This window comes from Typopeltis vanoorti, chromosome 12, assembly GCF_054136105.1.
Source record: "Typopeltis vanoorti isolate ZY-2024b chromosome 12, IOZ_Tvanoo_1.0, whole genome shotgun sequence".
Classification (NCBI taxonomy): Eukaryota; Metazoa; Arthropoda; class Arachnida; order Uropygi; family Thelyphonidae; genus Typopeltis; species Typopeltis vanoorti.
The window spans coordinates 44133054-44160339 of record NC_143560.1 but is presented as its reverse complement, the minus strand read 5'-3'; the positions used below and the strand labels follow the sequence as shown (position 1 = coordinate 44160339).

The 27286-nt window shown below is 34.7% G+C and overlaps 1 protein-coding gene across 2 annotated transcripts in view; it reads right to left on the bottom strand.

Moving 5' to 3' along the window:
• Positions 1-27286, bottom strand: part of LOC150100741 (uncharacterized) — a 207183-nt gene that overhangs the window by 132163 nt on the left and 47734 nt on the right. For both annotated transcript variants that reach the window (XM_090401717.1, XM_090401718.1), the window contains exons 7-9: positions 18001-18110; positions 11672-12103; positions 993-1222 (exon numbers count right to left, since the gene is read on the bottom strand). In XM_090401717.1, the coding sequence (XP_090257843.1) occupies positions 993-1222; positions 11672-12103; positions 18001-18110 (772 nt within the window). The remainder of the gene's footprint in view (positions 1-992; positions 1223-11671; positions 12104-18000; positions 18111-27286) is intronic.

Genomic DNA, 27286 nt, shown 5'->3' with positions numbered 1-27286 from the left:
ATTCCTATATTATTATTAATTTTCGTGTTTCCAATTCTTGCATTTAAGTCTCCTGCTAAAATTATGTAATCATTTTTATTTATTTTATTATAATACCTTTTCTAGCTGATTATAAAAATCAATATTATCCTGTTCTCTTCCTTCTTCTGGGGCATATAAACCAATTATTGTTAAATAGCCTGTATCTATTTTTATTCTAGCTTCTATTATTCTTTCATTCCATAATTTATAATGCTTTAACTGTTTTGAAAGGGAGTTATGAATCCAAATCATGACTCCTGCTTTGCTCTTTGGTCTCTGTCGACTCCACTGTATATCACATTAAAATTTTCAGTTCTCATAGTTCCTTTTAATTTCTTTTTTGTTTCAGTGATTACTGCTATTTTAAAATTTCTTTCATTTAATAACTGGTCTAATTCCATTTCTTTATATGCTATTCCTCTTACATTCCAGTTTGCTATGTGTATTATATTTTGTTGTTTCCATTTTCGTTTTACCTTTTCCATTCCAGGGTCGTTTCCCATAGATTCAATCCAATCATCTTTTTCTGGATAAAGGATTAAACCAAGTATATAATTTCTTGGTATATTTAATATAACCAAGTGGAAACTCTTCCAAGTAGCTTAAAAAGGAAATGAGACTAGTCAATTATTAATAGTAATAAATACCTGTAAATATTAATAGTCACAGAAACAGTTTCCTCTTTCACTCATGCAACCTTATATGCATTTCCCTCATAATAAAATCAAATATTAAATAGTCTATCTATCCACCAAAAAATTGTGTAAATATGTCTTTCTGATATCATACTAAATTAGCACAAAAAATAAATAAAAAAAAAAAAAAAATTACATTTATTCCAGAATTAACTGATGCAGATTTCTGTGGAACAGTAAGAGCAGTTTCATGGACGATGATATAGAAAAGAACGAATCAACAGTAAATTTACAACAGCACTTTTTTTTTTTTTGTAAGAAAAATCTGAAAAGTACCTTGCTGCTGTCAATTAATGAAAGAGCTTTATCTCCATTCTTTAATGACCTCATTTCAGAATTACAGGCAGGAATTGAAGACTCTGCTGTATCATTGTTCATATCTAAACTGTTAACTTTTTCAGTTGGATAAACATCCTTCACATATCCATCAGTGGTAGAAGAAGATCCAACAGTTGTAGTCGTTATAATATTGGCAGTAGCAACAGATGTAATATGCTTCTCAAGAGCTACAACAACAACAAAAAAAAAAAAAAAAAAAACTTTCAAACACTCAAATTTAGATTTATATGCAATATGAATGAATTTATACAAAAGAAATTATATGTAACTATACTTTTTATATATTGAAAACATTCAATTTACAACATACCTCTGGGTCTTTTTATAGTTACTTAAAAGACCATGTGGCCTTTTATAATTTCAAGTAACTTTAACTGCTGTATCATTCAAATTGTATGAGCTGATGAGACTAGATGGCTAGTTCACCCTAAGTTGAAAAGTCCTAAATGTTCCTCATGTCCTGAACAGATTTAAACCCATCTTTCCAACTAAATAATATTGATGCAAGTCATAACACAACAGAAATATAATAATAATTATTATGCTTTGCAAATCATCCAAACCCAACCTCATGGATGCTAAACAGGTACAAAGAAAAACAGTAGCAAAACTTGAAAAATGTTTTCTTTCTTTCTGCACAACAGGCAGCAATTTAGTAATATGAATACTGCAAGGTGTGGCATAATAGTTTTGAAGACAGGTAATTGGGAGACTTCTGCACAACAAACCATTGGGAACATGGAGAATTGAGTAGGATGAACTTCTAACTGAATGTTTGATCCTCACCTTCACAAAGCGTATCCTTTGGTAAGTATCCTACTCAGATAATCAACAAACAGTAATGAGCTTGTAACTTAGAACTGAACCAAATAAACTGCATTACTGAATGAAACCAAAACATGAAAACATGATAATACACTTAAAGAAAAAAAAAAATCACAGCAGCTGGGGCATTCATGCTTATAAACAAGTCCCACTGTTTCTGTCAGAAATCAGAGTCAACAGTGAAAAGTTAACAACTAGAATTGCAACAGAACTGAAAATCAATTTTCAGATCTCAAAGTTTGTTTGAAATGGTTGGTCATGCAAGTCACTGCTGATGTTTATATTGGGTTGTTGCAAATGAAATGGCTGATTTTAAGGACGATTGAAAAAGAAGAGAATAAAAAGAAGAAGAATACCTGTTTAATCAAAGTAATCTTCAGCAGTATCAATGCATTGTTGCCAACGTGTGGCACGGTCATTTATACCACATTTGTAAAAATCAGTATCTCTGGAAGTGATGAAGTCCTTCACTGCCTGATAAATTGATATGTCATTGGCAAAGCATTTCTTGGACAAAAAATTGCTCAAGTGCCGGAAAAAATGGTAATTAATCTGTTGGGGAAATGTCAGGAGAGTATGGAGGATGAGACACAATTTTGTATCCCAAATTGTTGATTTGCTGAATGGGTGACACTGCCATATGTGGTCAGGCGTTATCCTGAAACAATAGAACTCCGTGTCTATTCACAAGTGCTGGTTGCTTAAGGCACAATTTGTCATGCATTTGCCGCATATCTGTACAATATCGAGCTGCATTTATCGTTTCACCTCGTGGAAGGAATGAGTAGTGAATAACACCAGCAGAAGGCCACCATACAGTAAACATCTTCACTGGATGCAGAGGTGCCTTTGGAGTCCTTCCTGGGGCGTCTTTCATTCCCAACCACTGCGACAAACATGTACGATTGTGGTAGAATATCTACTTCTCATCCACAGTCACAATTCGTTGAAGGAACCTTTCTTCTTTATTTCTTAAGAGAGAAGAGCATACTTCCAAACAGCATGCTTTGGTTTCAGTGAGTTTGTGAGGCACCCACTTGTTGAGCTTCCTTACTTTTCCTATTATTGCCAAGTGTTGTGAAACAGTTGAGAAGTGTACATTTAGTGTCTGGGCAATCTCTCGTACAGCTTGCCGTGGATCTGATTCGATTAAATCCTTTAATTCATTCGAATCAATGGAGGAAGGATGATGGTCACAGGGTTTGTTTTGTGGCCTCAAATCTCCTGAGCAAAATTTTGCAAACCAATGGCAAGTGGATCTCTCATTAGTTGTTCCTCCACCGAATGCTTTATTGATGTTTTTTACTGCAGCCGCTGCAGAATTTCCCAATTTCAACTCATAAAGGTATAGCAACCTTAATTGACTGGGTTTCATTCGTTCCAACTGCTCGTTGAATGAAACAAATACTACAATTGCATCACCCACGTGTGACGCTGTCACATGATATAAAAAATCTGCATCTACCTCAGCACTTGCTTTCTTCAGCAATCAGTAGAAACCTGACAGTCATTCAACGGCCATTTCATTTGCAACAACCCAATAGAATTATGAATATAATAAATCTAGCATATAATAAATAAATATTAATGATGCTAACTATATAATAATCATCCACACATCAAATAATCATTTAATCTATACTTCACCCATCCATAATAATTATCTAATGTATTCTTTAAAATATTTAAGCTGTTTAACATCTACAGCTTACTGTTAAAGAGCATTTATATATTCTCCATTCTAACCAGAAAGAATTAACTCCTTATTGCTAACCTCTTATTATGTTCTCTAGCTGAGCCTAGCTCAGTCAAGTATAGCAGTCTACCCTAAATATGTTGTATAATCCATGAATTAACTTATAAAACTTCAAGTCACCTCTCCTTCTATAAGTTTCTGCAATAACAAGTTAAAGGTAACGAGCTGAATCTTATAACATTTGTGATACATTCCCTCTTGCAGAATCAGATATGGCAACTGGGATCAAGTGTAAAGGGTATACTATTTTTTAGGAATGACAGAAGAGATAGGAGGGGGGGAGTACTATTAATGATATCAGACGACTTAATCCCAGTTAGGATAGAAACACAAAAAAAGCATTTATGGTAATAATGTCCCATGTAGCAATGAATTTGAGGCTATTTGATGTGAAGTGCAGGCTAACAGAATGAAATATATGGTGGGGTGTTGCCACAGACCTGGCAGCTCAGCTGTAGATAACGATGAAATGCATTGCCAATTTAGCCTCATTGGTGCTAAATGAGTGATAACTATGGGTGACTTTAATTATCCAGACACTGATTGGTAGAAGAGAAATCTCATGATAAGAATGAAGAAGAATTTATTGAATGTTGTGAGAAACTTTCTCAAGAAGCATGTGAAAGAAGGAACTCGAGATCAAAGAGTATTAGATTTGTTCATAGCATCAGAAGGGGTCTCTTCTAAGAATATAACTATTTTATGGCCAGTTGGTGACAGATCATGCTGTGTTTTCTTGGGAAGTATCTAATTACACTGATGTTCCAATTACAACAGGTTACATGCTGAACTATAAAGTTGGAAATTATAATCAACTAAAGAAAACACTATCTTTGGTCTCATGATATCAGTTATTGAATGGGAAAGATGTCAGCAATGTATGGGAATCTTTGAAAACAGTGCTTAAATGAGGTATCTGAATGTATCCTTAGAGGTCAAAGAATAAATAAGGTGGGAGTGAAATGGATGTGCAATCTCATAAAGCAAGAGATCCATAAGAAGAAAATGATGTGGAAAGAATATCATGAAATAAGAGTGAGAGCAGTTATGAAATATATAAAGTGAAGACCATCAAAGTAAAGAGTATTGTGCAGAAAGCTAAACTGGAGCAGGAAAAGAAATTGACTATGCAGGCTAAAGGCAATTCAAAAGAATTTTATCATTATGCCACAAGCAAAAGAGAGAATGAATGTGGAAGAATAACTTTACTGAATGCAGATGGTATACTACTGTAGTGTCAGAAGCTAATGAAAGTGTTTAATTAATGAGTGCTCACTTTGCTGAGATATATCAACCAGGTGTATGTAACATGGTACACAGTGCTACTGCTACATTGGATGAAGAGTTAGAGGTACATGAAAAAGGAGGTTGAAGACTATTGCATAACCTAGATAAGAATTTGTCAAAAGGGACAGATGGAATATCAGCACATTTGCTAAAGAGCTGTTCAAATGAATTGGCCAGGCCTTTCACATGTTTGTACAACCTGAGTTTCAGCTCAGGAATGATGCGGAATGTATGATGGTTCCGGTATACAAGGGTGGTGCAAAAACTGATGTGTCTAACTACTGACCTATCAGTATCTCTGATACAGTGGTGAAGATTTTGGAGAAGATTTTAAGAACTTGCATTCAGAAATTAGTAAACACACAAGCTCTACTCTGCAAGAAACAGCATGGGTTTACTAAAGGAAGGTCATGTTTTAGCAATCTGCTCATATCTTATAAAATGGCCAAGTTCGATAAAGGGAATGGACACAATATGATAATGTTGGATTTTGCTAAGGCATTTAATAGGATACCACATGAAAGGCTGTTGCATAAACTGGAGAATATGGGAATATAAACTCCTGACTTGGATAAGTGGATGGTTAATAGACTGATATCAAAAAGTAGTGTATGGTGGGCATGAATCTGCCAGATTTAAGGTAACTACTGGTGTATCTCAGGGTTCAGTCATTGGGAAACCGTTGTTCAATTTATACATTAATGATATTAGGGAGGGTCTAACAGGAGATATGCAACTTTTATAAAAGATGGCAATCAGGGATGCTACTGCTATCCAGCACTTCCAGAATGATTTTGAATAGAATGAAAATTTGGGCAAACGTGGCTGTCAGTTTAATGCTAGAAGTGTAAAATGCACATTGGCTTGATGAGATTTCCAGCAGCATATTGTATTAGCAGGGTTATGCCAAATGAATCTGATGAGGCTAGGGATCTTAGCATAATGCTAGATAAGAAATGTGAAGTTCAAAGGTTACATATGAAAATATAACTCAGAGGATGAAGATAATGTTAAAGCAAACCTTGACATTTAAGGATAAGGAAGTCATTTTGCCTCTTTATAAGGCCTTGTTAAGACTGCACCTGGAGTATTGTGCACAGATTTGGTATAATAATCAACAATAAAAAGACAAAGACAATGAAATTAGGCAGGAACATTGAAAACATCAGCTGCATCCTGAGAAACCTACCGACCAAGTAAATGATTTCAGCTATTTAGGCACAATTTTAAGTGAAGATAGCAAATTAAATATGGAAATAGAAAACAGAATTAGCAAAGATGGCGTGGCAGGAGTCAACTGAATAAATTTATATGGAATATGAGAGAAACTTGTTCAACTTAGTCACAAGACAATGTTCACACCAATTTTAACTTATGGATCTGAGAGTAGGAGTAGAGATAAAACAATCTAAGACTGGAGAGCACAATACGAGAAGTTTGAGAAAAATGGAGGCAGGAGGAAGCAGATGGCATCAATGGCATAATCACATTAAAAATGAAGATATTAGGAAGAAATACAAGAATGTTAGTATTCAGGAATGTGTAAGCAGAGCTAATTGCAGGTGGTATGGTCACATCTATTTTGCTAACAAAGGTTAGCAAAATAGCTTCAAAATGGCAGAAAAAAGACCAGGAGGAAGATCAAGATAGATGGATTGATACAGTAAGAAGTGCCTTAGAAGACTGAAATATAAAATCTGATGATATTGGAGTCCTGACAGATAATTAATTTGGAGGAAAATTGTTGATAAGAAGCTAGTAATAATTTAAACTTTTCAAAAAAAAAAAAAAATCAAGATTTTTTATAAAGAATTGAGTACATAATAACTTATTTAAAAATCTTTTTCGACAGAACAAAATTAATACAAGAAATATGCAGATTTAAAGAAATTTAGAAATCTTGTAAATATGCCTAAGCTGTATAGAAAAGAAGTTAACTGAGTATGGGAACTGATTAGGCAATATCTAACATAAGCACTGAACAACTGTATACCAAGAGTTAAGCAAATAAATAGAATAGGAACAGAATGGATGAATAGTTAAATCAGGGAAGCAGTGTTGAAAAATGATGATGTTATGGAGGAAGAGACAGTCATGACGAATATATAAAGTGTAGTCTAGAAAGGTAATAGCATTGTTGTTACGTAAGAAAAAGTGCATATGAGAAAGAGAAGAATAGCAAATTAGGCCAATGATAACCAAGGGAATTCTTTTGCTAGATGGCAAGCAAGAGTAAAAATAATTATGGAGGAATGACACTGGTGAATAGTTATGGCAGTAGTGACCATGGCAAGGAATGTAGTCAAGTTATTTAATGAGCTTTATCAATGTATATCATATATTGGCAGAAATGACGCTATGTAAGATGTAGAAGAGGGCAAATATTATTTGAATTAAGTGAAAGAATCAGGTGTATCAGGAGTTGATGGGGGGACTAGATGTTGTTGTAGACTGTGGGAACAGATGACATATCACCAAGTATTTTTAAGGAATGAACAAAAAAAGAAAGCAAAAACAGTACTACTCAACAAGCATGGTTCTAGGATGGAAAATTTCCAATTACGGACCACTCTACACATCTGCAGTTGTGGTCAAGATTGAATTGATGGACATAAAATTCTTTATGATAGTCAGATAGACTTGTTAAGGGTAGATCTTGTTTTAGACATCAACTTGCATTTTATGATAAGGAAGATTCACATACAATGATATTCTTGAACTTTACAAAAACATATGATAGTTTATCTCATGAAAGGTTGGTGTACAAGCTGCAGATTAGAATGGATAATAGATTAGCTAGATGGGTTGGAGTCCTTTTTTTAGTGTTGCACGGTGATCAGCATTCATTTTAGAAATTATGGACTTTACAACCGTGTTATAAATAACTATTTTAATTTCTCGATGTTTCGACCTTCATATTAAGGTCATTAAGCCATGGGCTTGCCATTACCTCCACCCCCATTGCTAACTTTTATATAGAACATTTTGAGCAACATGCTCTAGATTCCTCTCCTTTAAAACCAACCCAAAGTCTGACTTAGATACGTTGACGTTTTTGCGATCTGGTCCCATGGCCGCCAGACACTAGACACTTTCCTTAGTCACCTAAACAAACAACACAAATGCATACAGTTCACAATTGAGATTGAAAAACAGAACACACTTCGTTTCTAGAGACATCTGTCACACGTCTTCCTTCTGGCAGTTTTCCTTCACTGTTTACCAGAAACTGACACATACTGGCCAATATATACACGTAAACTCTTACTACCATTCAACACAAATACTAGGTGTCATTAATACTCTAAAAAGCAGGGCTTTGAAGATCTGCTCCAATGAAGAAAGATGAATTTAAAGTTATCAGCAATACTTTTCTAAAAAATCATTACAGGCAAAACACTATTAACAAAATTCTCTACAAGACCTTAATAAAAAACAAAGATAAACCAGACTACAATAAAACTATAACCATTCCTTACATTAAAGGGACATCAGATAAAATAAACAGAATACTACAGAAATACAACCTCAAAGCCATCTTTAAACCTATTGCAAAATTAAAAAACTTACTCAACTCATCCAAAGACTCACTCCCTCAGCTGGCCCACCCTGGAGTATACCGTATTTATTGCTCCTGTAATCCACCATATATAGGGGAAACAGGATGCACAATTCCTATCAGACAAAAGGAACATAAACGACACATTGAATTTAATAACTATGGTGAAGCTGGTCTTTCTGATCATACTCTGAACACTTAATATAGAACTGACTGGAAAAGCACCAGTTGTTTACATCACACTAAAACATGGTATGAATGCAAAAATTAAGGAATCCTGTGAGATTCTTATCAACCATCGCAATCTGAACAATAATGATGGTCTAAAAATCCCAAGCATATGGACAGCACATATTCTACCCACGGAACCTTTCTCCCTAAGAGTTAACTATAAACAGGACTGTAGATAATCCAGAATCCTAAATCTAATATAACAATTGTAATGTTAAAAATAAGACATCATTGTTACTGTAAGAAAACTATCTATAAGAAAGAATGTTTCTCTCATGTTATCTTAAATAGAATTTAGCTTTGATGTAGTTTCTAAATAATTAATTAATTTGCAATTTTATCTGTATTTTTATTTTATTTTATTTTTTTTTTTCACTAGAGGTCATGCCTGTAGAATAACCGGTAATCAAATCATTGTTTCTTTAGTTTACTGTGGGAAATGTAACTCAGCTTGTCCTTGTATATTTGTATATGAGTATATACAAACTTCATATTAAGGTCATCTAGATGATGACCTTAATATGAAGGTCGAAATGTCAGGAAATTAAAATAGTTATTTATAACACGGTTGTAAAGTCCATAATTTCTAAAATGAAGGTAGATGAGTTGGAGATTGACTGTGACCAATAACAACATGTTATGTATGATGGAGTGGTGTCTCAAAAAAAAAAAAAACAATAATGTGCCCTAGGGAAATGTGACTGTTCATTTTAATGATTTTAATGTGGATTGATAGAGGATCAGATGTTTGCTGATGATACAAAGTCAGGAAGAATTATAAGGTGTTGGTGTTAATTCCTTTTCAGGAAGATTTGAATAGACTGAATCCATAGCACTGACCATACCATATGTTAATCACGAACCTCTTGTGTGTATGGGATTATCACAAAAAATAAAAAAATAATGAAAAAAAAACTTTTTTTTTTGTCATTCCACTCAATTTGCCCATTTGCTTAGACAAATGAGTGGAATTGTTGTTTTAATATTGATAAGTATAAGGTGTTTCACTTTGAAGTGAGCTATATTTGTCAAACTGTGCTACAGGAAGCAGTTGAGATTCCAGATTGAAGGATGACTGGCTGACAGTGGACTGAAGTTTAGAGGGTACATTGCAAATGCTGAAATGACTGCACATCATATTACTGCTATGATAAGGAGCACACTGAGAGTAGGGATTATGCTCCTGTATAAAGCATAGGTCAGATCACACTTGAACTATTGTGCTTGGATTTGGTCACCCAGTATTCATTCTGATGTGGAAACACTGGAAAGGGCCCAGAGATGGGTGACCATGAAAATATCAGGACTCTGCAATGTTAGTTATGAAGAGCTGTTAAAGGAATGTAAACTGCAGAGTTTGATGGGGTGAGCAGTGATATTATTATATGGGTATCTCCATGGAGTCATAAATCATATCGCAGGAGACCCATTATTCACACAATATCTATTATACCTCTCCTTAAATTCATTCACACAAAGCACTCACCACCACCTCTGGCAATCCATTTCCACCCATCCACTAACCTCCAAGAACAACATCTAGTCCTCACACTCTTATACAATTTCCATGGGTGACTCCTCATTCTGTTCCTTCCACGCCATGTAGTGGGAAAAAAGTCTTCTCTGGATCATCTACACCACTTCTTCATCCCCAACAGAATCCAGGTGACCAGATATGCATATAATAGTCCAGATGTTGGTCTTATTAAAGCATTACTATACATATAACTTCCCTATCCCTACTTGTCAGTGTGTTCTTCAACAACCACGTAATCTGATGTGATGTGATGTTCTGGCTACCACCTTTGCAATATAATATGTCCACTAAACTTCAACTCCCTGTCGACAATCACTACCAAGTCCCTGACCTCATTAGTTTCCTGTAGTTCAGTTCCATCAATATAGTAACAGACCTTGCGATCACTTCTTCCCAAAGTGCATCACCTTACACTTGGTCACATTTAACTGGCAGCCAGTTACCTCTGCCCATACTGACAATCTATTAAGTCATCCTGCAGGATCTCTCTCTCTACATAACCTCCATTTAATATTGCTCTTCTCAGTTTTGCATCATCAAAACAACTGAATATTTCCTGTCAAATTATTTTCTATATCACTAACGTACCAATTACACAACAGAGGACCAAGTACTGAGCCCTGTGGTACACCACTAGTCACCTGCCTTCTCCTAGACTCAGCTCTTCTATAAACTACTCTTTGATATCTGTCCATCAGGCATCCTCTAATCAAATCAGATTCATATCCGTCCCCATTTGCTCCAATTTATACCACAGAATTCTATGTTGAATCCTGTCAAATGTCTTTGCAAAGTCCAGAAGTTTGCAAAGTTCAGTGAGTAGCTATTTCCTTTATTCAACTCAACTGTCACTTTATTATAAAAAGTAAGTACCCTTCACAATGATATAGAAATTTAAGCTAGTGAGGTATTTTATTGGATTAATACAGAGGAGGATTATAAAAAGAGTAGAAGGTAAGAGGGGAAGAGAAAGAGGCCATCCCTGAAAGTTGCATAAAGATTTGGTGAATAAGAGCATAAGTAAATTGTTTACATGAAGAATTATGGGGAGTGGAAACATTACTTTGAATGCTGGAAGTGTTAAGGATTTTAAGGTTCAACATGATAAATGTTGAACATATTTATCATGTTGACTGAGCAAACTTTCCACAATGAATCCACTGACTCCATTGATGCTGATGTGATGATAACAATAATCAAATAGTATATATTGATATTTATAGATATCATCATCATCAAATTCCTGCCATGTACCCTCAAGGGGTGTACAGGATATGATAGTACTACATGAAAAAAAATTACATCATTGACTGTATAAAAGTATCTTATTCTGAAAGGAATAATTAATACAATATAACTACTCAAAACATATTTTTTTAAACAAAAAAATAAAATAAATAAACAATATAATCATCACTTACTCTCATCCTCAGTATCTGAATCAAGTTTAAGCTCATTACTGAATATATTATTATCATTTCTCTTTCTAAAGTTTTTGGACTTAAATACATCCTCAATACTTTCAGTATCATTATTATCTTCATAGTCCTCATCTTCATAGTCCTCAGCATCATCCTCTTCTGCTTCATCATCTAAAAATTCATTTCTTTTCACAGCAAATACATGTTCTTCTTCTTCCTCTTCCTCCTCTTCTTCCTCCTCCTCCTCCTCATCTTCTTCTTCTTCACTTTCTTCAGTAAGTTCTTCTTCCTCTTCCTCCTCTTCTAACTGATCTCCATCTTGCAGTTCTTCATTATCTACCTTGAAAATCATATTTCTTCTTTCTCTTGCTTCTTTTCTTTTTTTTTCAATTTTGGTCCATAGCTGCTTTTTCAGATGTAACAATTTTGCACCTACAGCAGAAGGAAAAACTAAAATGTCTCATATCAAAAAATCATTGTACCATCTATGCATTATTTTATTTCAAAAAATGGTTATAAAAGATATTAAACTATACAGATAATTTAAATCAAATTACTGATGTTTAATGAACAAGTTCCATTTAAGGATTTTTTTTTTTTAATTGTTTACACTGACAGATGGCACACAGGACAATTGCTATAGAATTGAAAGATACAACCTTCAAAACATAAAAGAGATTACAGATATTATGAAACTGACACACTATTACAAGCATATATTAATCTCCTTAAAAATAAATAGAAAACAGATAATTTTCAATAAGGTAACAATCACATAGCAAGAATTCAAAGTGTTAGAAAAATTCAAAAAAAGAGCAAAGCAAAATTATATACTATAATAATTCCATTCTGGAATGGTGAATTAAATAAAACTCGAAATTCACATTGGAAATAAGATATCCATATGTGGTTTGAATTTTGATTCTGATTCATTATTACTGCAAAAAACTGATATGTTAATAAATGACTAGAGATAAAATTTAATAAACTTCCATATTTAGCATATGATTCATTTAAATTTTGATTTCGACTGGTGGCAAAATTCTACGTACAGAGTATATAAAAACAGACTGATGCATGATAAATGAAATATATAACTTTTGACACATTAGTTCCTCTCCCTCCCGCCACCTAAAAAGAAAAAAATAAATAAAAATAAATATTACCAACATTCATGATGTAACAAAACATCATAATGGTCCTTTCAAAAGAAAGAAAGGGGAAAAAAAGGGACAAAAGGAAAAGGAAAGAAAGGTACACAACCAAAAATCCACATCCAAACAATTTCAAATTGCATTATGTAAACAATTAAAAGAAAATTAAAAACCTTTGACTGACAAACTATTCTCAAATGCCATTTTAAATTGTAAAATTAATATTTTTTCCCATCCACTATCTCTGCCACCACCCACATAATTGGACTGTTTTTATTGACATATTTATTGAAATTATAATAATTCCCAGCTTGATGGAATTTAATGAAATTTCATAAATAGGACCACTATAAAAATTTACAAAATCATTTCAATTGGACCATTTCAGTCCATTTAGGCAAAATTATGTGTTCAACTTTGGATAATGAATGCTATCATAGAATACTACAGCAAAATACTCCATTTGTATTTTGCTGTAGTATTCAATGATAGCATTCATTATCCAAAGTTGAACACATAATTTTGCCTAAATGGACTGAAATGGTCCAATTGAAATGATTTTGTAAATTTTTACAAAACATTACCTTATCATTACCTTACTATTTTTTTTAACTGTGGCAACAAAGTACAGACATACAGTATGTCAACTGTAAATCATCTTCTCACTAAAATTAAATTTTCAGTATTGTAGTGATAATTAAAATTTCACTCAGAAGTTATTTTACAAATCCAGATTAAACATCACAGCAGCAACTCAGAAACCAAGTTATTCAACCATTCATCATCATTACAGACCCACAACCTGCCAAGTATCCTTGGTTTTCATAATTTCAACAGGATGAAGTAATTAGTCTTATGCTTGCACGCGCGCGCACGCACACACACACACACAGCTTAGAAAGAAGTCAATGGACACCATAATGTGAGGAACAAACAACTATGGTGCTCACATTAAAAAGATGCAGGACCTCCTTTTGCTGAAAGGACTGCAGCAATCCTATGGGGCATATTTTCCACAAGCATATGATAGAGATTAATGGGAATTTCAGACAATTCTTCCTGCAGCCATGTAATGAGGTACTGGACTGCTGTGGGGGAGACGTCCCTTAACTTTGTTGGGTAAATTCATCCCACAGTTGTTCAACAGAGCTCAGAGGAGGCCAGTCCAGTGTGATGACATTCATGTCCATAAACCACACAGTTACAGCAGCCTTATGACACAGTGCAATGTCTTGCTGAAAGAGACAATGGTCAGTTCTGTAGAAATGCCATAAAGTAGGAAGCATTGCACCACTGTCCAGATACCTCTTGGAATCAAATGTTTGTAGCAACACAGAGGTCTGAGGAAAAACAGGGCCACCTCAGAGTTTCATAGTTCAATGTGTCAGCTGATGAGGTAACACACTCTGGTAAGATATTCACTGCACATCTGTCACATACCAGTCCAACTGTTAAGTAGAGAGCATAGCACAATTTGTAGCTTCATAACAGTTTTGGAGCTTCCACATCCCACTGTACACACTCTTTGCACCACTGAAGAATGCTGCATGTTGATTTTGATAGGGTGGGGACATGCGTGTTCCATGTTGTGAGCCTTGATTCTGAATGTTTTTGTGCAGATTCATGTTCCAGTCAATGCCTGGAACTCTGCATTCAATATGTCAGCTGACGAATGGCAGTTTGTACATATTATCATATGTAGCACTCTATAGTCACATTCAGTGAGTGTGGTTTTTGGTTCACTGCAGGTAGCACTTGTAGCTGAATTCCTGCACTTCCATTTCACTATGGTACCACTGACTCTTGACCTGAGATAGACCAAATTGTCAACAATTTTCCAAACAGATGGTCCAGCAACAAGGCATCCTATCACAATGCCTCTGTCAAATTCCATCAGTTCCCTTCTCACAACCATTTCACCCAGACACAGTTGCACTGATTGGGAACATCATATTCCTCCAATTTATACCAGATATAAGCACGTGACTTGTTACACAGCACAATGATTCTTGTCCATGGGGGTGTCTGTTGACTTCTTTCCAAGCAGTGTGTATGTATTTTTGTTTTTTTTTTTTGTATGTAAATTGCATCTTAGCTGGTTTGCCTGACTATTAAGCCAAGTACCAGCAAGTCATTGACTTATTATGAGAATCATCTAATTCCTGATATGTACCCTCAAGAAGTATACAGGATGTTATGACAGTGTTACATGATTATATTTATATTATTAATAACTTCATATCAACAATCTTCCTCCAATTAGCCTGTTATTTGTCAGGACTACATACAGTTAGAATTCATATTTCAGTCTTGTAAGGCACATTCTAACTGCATCAACCTACTTATATCATGATCTTCAGTTGGGTGTTTTCCCAAGTGAAGGTGAGTTAGATGATCTCATACAGAGGTAGTAGGGTTTACCCTGCCAGAAACTTGTTTCTAATCCTGCAAAACAGGCAAACCAGCAAGTAGAATACAAGCAATTAACAGAGTTATCCCAATTAGTTGGTCTCATTTAGAGGTGACAGGTTTCCCCTTCCAGAAACTCAGGTTTTAATACCACAAAATAAGAACACATGCAATTAAGACTTATTATACACTGGCCCAATAGCCTTGGATGCTTCTGCTGAAAATGCAAATTCAATTCAAGCCAGATGGATCTTTATCCTGTCATCAAACATCTATTTTTGTTAACCTTCCAGAATCATTAGGGGTAAAATTTAGTTTGCTATAATCTCAGTTCTAAATTAAATATATATAGCCTGTCATCAGGTAATAACAATCAGGGAAAAAAACAGCTACAGTATTCCACACCAAATAGGAGGATAATCTTCTTGAATGGCAGGCAATATCTAAAGTAGAATGATGTAAGCATAGAATGACAATGAGACTTATTTGTGTTTATGGACCCACAGAAGGTTCTACTAAGGAAGAAAGTAATTTTTTTAAGACATTAGAAAAGACAGCTGGCACAATGAAAAGGAAAAGTTAGTCCTTGTTGGAGATCTAAACAGTACAGTAGGAAATGATTACCAGACAGAAATGTTTTGGGAAAATTTGGAGAAAAGAGCAAAGCTAATAATAATGGTAAATGCCTGCTGGATTTCTGTTCAGGACATGGATTAGTTATTACTAACACCATGTTCCAACATAAAAATGTGCACAAATTCACATGGAGAGAAGATGCAAGAAATATGAAAGTCTCATTGACTGTTATAGTTTATAACGATATTTTCCCCCTGGTTCAGGACATAAAAGTATCAGAAGAATTGAAATAAGATATGATCACACTTTAAGTTTTCAGCAGGATAAAACTGAATTTCATATTTAAAAATGGGAAAGAAAATTTCAAAATAAATCAAAGTTAAGCAGCCTTCAGAGGTGAACTGTAGACTCAAATACACAAACATCATCGAAGAAAAAATTAAAAAGTCTGAAGACAAGAACCAATCCTTGGAGATTCAATGGCAAACCCTGAAGAAAACATTGACTGATTTGGCCAGAGAGGAATGTGGTAAGGTTGTCTATAAGGATAGAAAAATCAGATTTCATGGTGGAATCAGGAAGTTAAAGAGGAAATCAAGGAAATGAAGAAAGCACATTGAAAGTCCCAGCAAGTAAGTCAGTTTGTGCCCTTAGAGAACACAGAGAAAAATGTAAGAAAGTGAAGCACTGTGTAAAACTAGCTAAACAAAAGCCATGGGAAGACTTTGGTAAGAACATAGAAGAAAATAAATATCAGGAAGGTGGCAAAAAAATTCTGGAGGCTATTGAAAATTCTTAGAAATGGAGGAAAGTGCTGTAAAAGAGATGATAAAGATGAGATGAAAACTGAAGATAAAGATGTTCTAGATGTCTAGAGTAATTACTTTGAAAAACTGCTATATGAAACAAGCAGTGTCAGTTGGTAAAAAACTCCCAGCAGGAATGCAACCAGGAATACATAACCATACTTTAAATAGAAAAAAGCCATTAAAAACTTGAAATGTGAAAAGGCAGCTGGAGTAGATGATATTCAACCAGAAATGCTCAACGTGAAGATATAAAAGTTTTCCAGTGGTTGCATTGCGTAATTTAGAAGGCCCGGTCAGAGGGTCGAATTCCAGATGATTGGATTTCATAGCAGAACTCATAGTACCCATCTACAAAAAGTGAAATAAAACTGAATGTGAGAATTACAGAAGTATTTTCCTACTGAGTGTTCCTGGTAAGATTTATGCAAGTATACTTGAGAAACAGCCAAGAAAAATTGTGGAAGGGAAGTTTGGTAAAGAACAAACTGGATTCAGGCCAAACAGAGGTTGTCAGGGACAGATTTTCACTATGACAAATTGTTGAGAAATCTTGGGAATATAGCAAGGATTTGTATTTAAGTTTTGTAGATCTGGAAAAGGCATATGACAAGGTGTCAAGTGAAGGGCTATTCAAAATGCTACAGTTATATGATGTCAGTGGGACATTATATCAAGCAATACTTCAATGCTTTCATAGACTTAAAATTTTCACAGGTTCCTTCAAGTTCTACTACTCCAATGAGCTTGTTTAGAATTAGAATTACTTTAAAGCATCAGCATTGATTTTCATAGTGTTGATTTGCATAACATATTTCTAAACAAAAGCCATGGGAAGACTTTGGTAAGAACATAGAAGAAAATAAATATCAGGAAGGTGGCAAAAAAATTCTGGAGGCTATTGAAAAATATTGAAAAGAGATGATAAAGATGAGATGAAAACTGAAGATAAAGATGTTTTAGATGTCTAGAGTAATTACTTTGAAAAACTGCTATATGAAACAAGCAGTGTCATGCAAATCAGTACTATGTAAATCATATTTTCTCACTGCCTCAATGTTCTAATGTTTCTGAAATTCTGGCTGAAATATCCATTTCAACCAAGATATCATATAATTCACCATATTGCAGTTAGAAGTTAAGAACTACTCCCAATGTTACTAAATATATTTACTGTTTCAGAAATATTCCTACATTGAATAATTTCATCACTTAATACAAGATTTTCAAATAATTTCTTGTATCCCATTTCATACAGTATGATTATCATTGGTCATTAGTTATCCTGAATAATACAGTTTATAATTATTATCATTCCCTGCTAGATAAAAAAGAAGACAGATTATCCAAAAAAAAAAAAAAAATTTCTGATGACAATTTTTACCTGGTGTTTTCAACCTAGGGTCCTCTCTTTCTGATGCTGGTACAGTAACAGCAATTTCTTCTTTTTTAAGTTCAATCCTTCCATCATCATTCTGGTACTTCTGGACAATGCTGAATGGTAAACAGAAAATTATTTTTATGGTGAATTTAATAACTTTTATTTTTAACTGAGGACAATCTTCCCAACATTATACTTATATTTAGAAAAAAGAATATAGAACTGGTTTAACTCTATAACATTACCTTCATGTTTGGCTGCTAGGTTAATAGTTGTTTGGGGTACAGGGGAATGACACTGGTAAAAGAAAGAAAGAAAATCCATTTTAGGTATGAAAAGGAACATTATGACTTCATGGAAGAATAACATAGAAAGGAAGTGTGCAGGTTGAGAAGGAGGGGAAGAGAAGATATTGCTGATGATCCCAGGCTTCTGAGGACTGCAACTGCATTTCCAGAACTAGAATAAAACTGAAGGTAGAAGGGGTCAAGTGTTTTCTTGCTTTCCACTAAAATGAAATTGAACTGAGTGGGGAAGGTTTAACACATTAATTTTGAAGATAATATAAGAAGTGTGCCAAACAATGGTGATTACATAAGCGCTTGTGATAAGCAAAGTTTCTGTTGCAAACAAGTGCTCTAGTTATTTGACTATAAATGTAAGATAACAGGAATACAATCATTAAAAATATTTAATATGAAAAAAAAAAGAGAGGAACATCTACATGTTTTGCTGTCATATATTGCATAGCACCATCAAGATAATGCACTAAAAAAAGACAAAAACATCACTCTGAAAGCCTACAAAAACAGTTACAGTAGCAAAGAAATTAATCTGAACAAGCCGAATTTTCACCAAGTTTTTGGTTTTGTTGTTTCAGTTAACAATAATTTTGGTCTGTTTTGGTTTTAGTTCACTATTTTGGTTGGGTACTACATGTTTTAACTGGCTCTATGATATTTATTAATAGTGTCATGCATTTTTAATAGTGTAAACAAGTTGACATTCATAGTATTTTATTCATTTTGTGTGGCTATAAAATGGATACATCTCAAAGAAAGTGTTCAAAAATATGTACTCTTTCTCAGCACACATCCATGACACAAAGACAAATTGCCAATGAGTGTGGCATTGGTTGGTTTGGGTACTGTTAACAGAGACAGATACCTTTCTCCTGACAGAAAAAGAAAATGTGGGCAAAAAAGCAAAACTATACTTACTCAAGATCGTTTACTAGTTAGGAAAAACAAAATGAATCCAAGATTGTCTGCTGGGGATGCTTAAGGTTCAAAGCTGTATAAGTGAGAGGAGACCTTCACATAGCCTTTAAGGAATGCAGAGAACCGACCAGAGCTTCTGACCAAATGTCAAATCCTCACCTTCTTGTGGTGCACTCTGTTAGGTATCTACCTGGATACTGAATGAACAAGGATGAGCTGGCAATTTGAGATTTAGCGGAACAAATTGTATTCTTATTGCTTAAACCACCAATAAAATGATGGTACAACATGACAGAAATTCATGCCAGCTAGAGCATCACCCGGTTAAACAAGCCCCCCCCATTGTTTTTTTCCCCAGGGAACCAGGGAAAACAGCAAAAAGTTGGCTACTGGAACAAATCCTGAAGCACACCCAAACTCAACATCACCAGAGTTCAAGATCAGTACTATCAACATAAGAAGCCTGAATGGCAAAGAAATGAAGATGACTGAAGAATTGGATAACTATCAGATAGATATAATAAGGGTGATTTACACACAAAAAAAGACAAAACTGGTAAGATCTTTCTAAGCAATAAACACAAAATTCTCTATTCAGGCAATAATAATCATGGAAAAGTTGGTCCTTGTTGGGGGGATCTAAATAGCAGAATAGGAAATGATTGTTAGACAAAAATATTTTTGGAAAATTTAGAGAAAAGAGCAAAGCTAATAATAATGGCATATACCTGTTGGATTTCTGCTCGGGACATGGATTGGTTATTACTAACACAATGTTCCAACATAAAATTGTGCACAAATTCTCATGGAGAGAAGAGACAAGGAATGAGAAAAGTCTTGCTGATTATATTATTGTTGATAGTGATGTTTTCTCGCTGGTGCAGGTCACTAAAGTGTCCAGAGGATTTGAAGTTGGAAGCAATCATCATTTAGTCTTGAGCAGGATAAAACTGAATTTCATATTGAAAAGAAGAACATGTAAGAAAGTTTTAAAGTTATTTATTATCTATATGGATCACATTATGAAGGAAAGTGGTATTAAACCTGATATCAAAATTGGACATGTTAATCTCAGCTCTTTGCTTTATGCAGATGATGTTATACTTTTAAATAAATCCAGCACAAGTCTGCAAAATTACCTGACTAAATTGCATAGCTGTTGTAATTAATTTGGTATGAAAATCAGCAATAGCAAGACAATGAAAACCTTGAAAATATCAACTGCATCATGAATGGATAATCTAGAGAACAAGTAGAGCATTTCAGCTACTCAGGCGCAATTTTTAGTGAAGATGGTAAATTAAATATGGAAATAGACAACAGAATCAACAAAGATGGTATGTTACATTCATATTGGAGGTTTCATGGAATATTTTTATTGTTATGGTAGGAAGTCAACTGAATAAATTTATATGGAAATAAGAGAGAAATTAGTCAAAATGCTAAATTAGCTGTATACAAAACAGTGTTCAAACCAATTTTAACTTATGGATCTGAGAGCTGGATTAGAAATAAAATACTTCACCATAGACTAGAAACCACAGAAATTAGAGTCCTGAGAAAGATTAGAGGCGTGAACAGATGGCATCAATGGCAATATCATATTAAAAACGAGGATATTAGGAAAGAACTTGACATTGTCAGCATCCAGGAATGCATTAAGCACTGGGGTGCTTAAGGGTCAAAGCTGTATAACTGAGAGGAGACCTCCACATAGCCTTTAAAGGAATGCGGAGAACCGACCAGGGCTTCTGACCTAATGTCCAATCCTCACCTTCTCGTGGTGCACCCTGTTGGGTATCTACTTTGATACTGAACGAACGAGGATGGGCTGGCAATTTGGGATTTAGCCGACCAAATTGTATTCTTATTGGTTAAACCAAAATAAAAAATGATGGTACAACATGACAAAATTTCATGCCGGCTGGAAACAAGGCCCCCGTTGTTTTCGCCAGGGAACCAGGGCGAACAGCGAAAAGTCAGCTACTGGAACAAATCTGAAAACAAACCCCAACTCAACATCACCAGAGTTAAAAATCGGTACTATCAATGTAAGAAGCCTGAATGGCAAAGAAATGGAGCTAGCTGAGGAATTAGATAAGTACCAGATCGACATAATAGGGGTGACTGAAACAAAAAAAGACCAAAACTGGTGAGATCTTTCTGAGCAATAAATACAAAATGTTATATTCAGTCAATGACAATCAAGGAAAAGAAGGAGTAGCCATAGTATTCAACACAAAATACGAGGCTAATCTTCTTGAATGGCAGTCAGTCTCAAGAAGAGTAATGTGGGCAAATATGAGAATGGGGAACTGGACAATGAGACTTATTTGTGCCTATGGTCCCACAGAAGGTTCTACTAAGGTAGAAGTGGAGGAATTTTTTGAGGCTTTAGAAAAAGCAACTGACACAATGAAAAAGGAAAAGTTGGTCCTTGTTGGGGATCTAAATAGTAGAGTAGGAAATGATTGTGAGACATACAAAAATATTTTGGGAAAATTTGGAGAAAAGAGCAAAGCTAATAATAATGGCAAATATCTGTTGGATTTCTGCTCAGGACATGGACTGGTTATTACTAACACCATGTTCCAACATAAAAATGTGCACAAATTCACATGGAGAGAAGAGGCTAGGAATAAGAAAAGTCTCATTGACTATGTTATTGTTGATAGTGATGTTTTCTCCCTGGTGCAGGACACCAGAGTGTACAGAGGATTTGAAATTGGAAGTGATCACTATTTAGTCTTGAGCAGGATAAAATTGAATTTCATATTGAAAAGAATAACATGTAAGAAAGTTTTAAAGCGAATAAAAGTTGAGCAGCTCTCAGATGTGAACTGTAGACTAAAATACAGAAATATTATTGAAAAGAAAATGAAAGAGTTTGAGAACAGGAATCAAGCCTTGGAGATTCAGTGGCAAACTCTGAAGGAAACATTGATTGATTCTGCCAGAGAGGCATGTGGTGAGGTTGTGTGCAAGGATAAAAAAATCAGAACTCCCTGGTGGACACAGAAAGTTAAAGAGGTAGTGAAGGAAAAGAAGAAAGCATATCAAAAGTTCCTGGCAAATAAGTCAGCTTTTACTCTTACAGAATACAGAGACAAATGTAAGAAAGCTAAACAGTGTGTAAAACTAGCTAAACAAAAGTCATGGGAGGACTTTGGCAAGAATATAGAAAATAAATATCAAGAAGGTGGCAAAATATTCTGGAGGTTGTTGAAGAAGCTTAGGAATGGAGGAAAGAGTGCTGTAAAAGGAATTAGAGATGATAAAGGTGAAATGAAAACAGGAGAAAAAGATATCCTTGAAGTATGGAGTAATTACTTTGAAAAACTGCTAAATGAAACAAGTAGTGATGACAGCACAGTGATAAAAAACACTGACCAGGCATGCAGTCAGGAATACATATCCATACTTGAAGTAGAAAAAGCCATCAAAGGCTTGAAATGTGGAAAGGCAGCAGGAGTAGATGATATTCAACCAGAAATGCTGAAGTATGGTGGTATAAGAGTCTTACAGTGGCTGCACTGCATAGTTCAGAAAGCCTGGACAGAGGGACGAATTCCCGATGATTGGAGTAGAGCTCTCATAGTACCCATATATAAAAAGGGAAATAAAACTGAATGTGAGAATTACAGAGGTATTTCCCTACTGAGTGTTCCTGGCAAGATCTATGCAAGTATACTTGAGAAACGGTTGAGAAGAATTGTGGAAGAAAAGCTTGGCGAAGAACAAGCTGGATTCAGGCCAAATAGAGGCTGTCAGGATCAGATCTTCACTTTACGACAAATAGTCGAGAAAGCATGGGAATATAACAAAGATCTGTATTTAAGTTTTGTCGATTTGGAAAAGGCATATGACAAGGTGCCAAGAGAGAAGCTATTCAATACGCTGCAGTTATATGGTGTCAATGGGGCATTATATCAAGCAATACTTAGTCTTTATTTGAGTTGTGAGTCAGCAGTTAGAATTGAAGGAAGTACAGGAAGATGGTTTAATGTTAAATCTGGTGTGAGACAAGGATGTACATTATCCCCTCTGTTATTCATTATCTATATGGATCACATTATGAAGGAATGTGGTATTAAACCTGATATCAAAATTGGAGATGTTAATGTCAGCTCTTTGCTTTATGCGGATGATGTTATACTTCTAAATAAATCCGCTACAAGTCTGCAAGATTCTCTGACTAAATTGAATAGCTGTTGTAATAGATATGGTATGAAGGTCAGCAATAAAAAGACAAAGACAATGAAAATAGGCAGAATCATTGAAAATGTCAACTGTGTTGTGAATGGAGAACCAGTGGAACAAGTAAAACATTTCAGCTACTTAGGCACAATTTTTACTGAAGATGGTAAACTAAATATAGAAATAGACAACAGAATCAGCAAAGCTGGTATCGTGGGAAGTCAATTGAATAAATTCATATGGAATAAGAAAGAAATTAGTCGGAACACTAAATTAGCTGTATACAAGACTGTGTTCAAACCAATTTTAACTTATGGATCTGAGAGCTGGGTCAGAAGTAAAACACTTGACCAAAGACTAGAGACCGCAGATATGAGAGTCCTCAGAATGATTAGAGGCGTGAACAGATGGCATCAATGGCAATATCATATTAAAAATGAGGATATTAGGAAAGAACTTGACATTGTCAGTATCCAGGAATGTGTTAGCAGAGCTAATCTCAGATGGTATGGTCACTTAAATAGAATGGGAGAGGAAAGATTAGCAAAACAAGTGTTCTCTGCCAGGTTGGCAGGAAAACGACCCAGAGGAAGACCAAGATATAGGTGGATTGATACAGTACAAAGTGCCTTAGACGATAGAAATGTAAGATCTGATAATGTTGGAGTCTTGACAAGTAACAGACTGATTTGGAGGAAAATTGTAGATAGGAAGTTAGTGATGATGTAATTTTTCATGTAGTACTGTCATATCCTGTACACCCCTTGAGGGTACATGGCAGGAATTTGATGATGATGATGATGGAGGAATGCATTAGCAAAGCTAATATCAGGTGGTATGGTCACTTAAACAGAATGGGCAAGGAAAGATTAACCAAACAAGTGTTCTCTGCCAGGTTGGCAGGAAAAAGACCCAGAGGAAGACCAAGACATAGGTGGATTGATATGGTAAAAAGTGCCTTAGAAGATAGATATATAAATATAAGATCTGACAATGTTGTAGCTTTGACAGGTAACAGATTGATTTGGCGTGTGGACAGACTTATGTGTTCGTCGAACATGTTGTTTATTATTTTAATGGTATAATAGAACACAGAAACTAAGTAAATAATTAATTTATTAACTTGATGCTGATATTTCGCTGGTATTATAACCAGCATCTTCAGAGCACAAAAACACTGTTTGTCACAATACGCGAGACTAAAACAACATGGTGTACTTAAACAAAATTGTAGCAGCAACACAAAGACTAGAGTCCTGATTTGGGCGCCCTGTATCTGGGAAAAAAAAAAAAAAAAAAAAAAAAAAAGGCTATCATATATTACTAGAGTCCTAGAAAAGTGCTAGTTTTTTCTTAATATGACTGTCTCCCAGATCTTCGGCAAGTTAATACAGCCATATTTGTTGAGATTTGGAGTGTGTTTTAGGGCTTCTGTCGCCTCTACGAACAATCTCTCTGATTTATATGCCCATACGAACAATCTCTCTGATTTATATGCCCATATAAATCAGAGAGATTGTTCTTAGAGGCGACAGAAGCCCTAAAACACACTCCAAATCTCAACAAATATGGCTGTATTAACTTGCCGAAGATCTGGGAGACAGTCATATTAAGAAAAAACTAGCACTTTTCTAGGACTCTAGTAATATATGATAGCGGTTTTTTTTTTTTTTTTTTTTTTTTTTCCCAGATAGAGGGCACCAAAATCAGGACTCTAGTCTTTGTGTTGCTGCTACAATTTTGTTTAAGTACACCATGTTGTTTTAGTCTCGCGTATTGTGACAAACAGTGTTTTTGTGCTCTGAAGATGCTGGTTATAATACCAGCGAAATATCAGCATCAAGTTAATAAATTAATTATTTACTTAGTTTCTGTGTTCTATTATACCGTTAAAATAATAAACAACAGATTGATTTGGCAGAAAATTGTAGGTAGGAAGTTAGTAATGATGTAGGTTCTTCATGTAGTATTATCAAAATATTCTATACACCCCTTGAGGGTACATGTCAGGAATTTGATGATGATGATTGTCTGCTGTAGACTTAAATAGTATTGACAGCTAGTGGGATTCATTTTTCTGACATGATACTCTGTTGAATATTGTTGGAAGCAGGGAGGGCTATGCAGAAAACGTGGCTCCAGTGGTCAAAAGTGTATAAAGATTGAAGTGTTGAGAAGTTGAAGGAGGTCATATTCTCAGATGAGAGCCATTTTTTTGTCCAAGGAGAGCAAGTACCCCTATGTACTTCCCATCCACCTTCAACAAGCTCCTAAACATCCAGCTAAAATGATGTTCAAGTGACCAATACATAAAAATATTGGAGAAAAGAGTGGTCTCTCTGATCTGGAAAGACAAAGAATTTATCTTCCAATAGGATCTCATTCCATGCCACACTTCAACAAAAGTTGAAAGGATTTCTCAAAAATCACAACATCCAACTGCTTTACTGGCCAGGTAACTCTCCTGACATTAATACAACAGAAAATTTATGGGCCATAGTGAAAAAGAGATTTAGAAAATTAAATTGTGATACAAAGGATAACATAATACAATCCATTACAAATGTATGGTTTCGAGATGCAGAAATAAGAAAAATGTGTCTTGTGTTGATAGATTCCATGCCTAAGCGAAATAATGAACTTATTAGGAACAGAAGACCACACACAAATTATTAGGTAAAGTTAGAGTTTAATTTTTGCAAAATTAAAATTTTTCTTTAAAATGTGAGTGATCCAATTAATTTGTTTGCTACTATACGCTTAAAAAACAATCTGAAGATAAGTGCAGATAAGTTAAACATGCCATGCATCTATCACCTTTGTTGTATACAATGCACTGTATTATATCACTCATGGGCAATTGTTAGCACAAAAGAGATGTACTGCATAAACACGAGTAAACCTCAAATGTCATGTGACACTTTTAGACTACTGTACAAGCAAATAACCTCATTAGACTCTAAAAGATAGGACAAGAGCTTACCAAGAAAAGGAATGGAAATTTATAATGGAGCCACTGAATTCTATGAGGACATGAGAGTTATGACCCCATATGTATTTATGAGTGCAGACAACATCACAGATGTTAACCTTTCTTGATCAAACTTCTCCCTATCTGACCAATGTCTGGTTTGCCATTACAGATACTGGCTTCAGTTGTCCCATTCTATGATAAGCATCACCTTAAGAATACACAGAAAGTAATTCCAATTCATGTCACTAAGTCTTCAAGAAATTAAGGTTTGATTTACTGCAGCTAGCTTAATCATAGTTTTCCAATAACCAATCAGTTTGTAAAAGTGTTTGGGAGGAAGGGTCTGCTGTATACAGAAAAGGTTGAAGAGACAGCTTTATCACAAGCTTATCGGAAACTAGCAGTATAATACCATTACAGAGATTATATTTACTGTTTGAAAACAGTCTGAATGATCTAAACATTTTTTTTGTTGTTGTTGTTTTTTATGAATATTCTTCCTTCATATACAAAGTGTATCATCAAAATAGAGAAGGACAACAAATTTCCATTTTTAAATATGCTACTCAATTCAATAAATTGAATTCAATAGAAGCATTTTGTTAGTTTCTTATAGGAAACAGACTCAAACTGGTAGATATCTTTGTGCCAAGCTCTCTTTCTCTCTAACATCAAAGACAAAAGTTTGGGATTATCACCATTTTAAAAAGATAGAACTATATATCTATATCTTGGGAAGGGAAAAGGAAAATAATGATTTAAAAATAAAAAAGAAAAAGAAAAGAAAAAAATTCAACTTTCTTTACAACCAATTATTTCAAAATAAGTACCAAAGGAAAGTTATTCACAAATTATTATATGCCAAGAGGCCTACATATACTATCCTGGATGTCACACT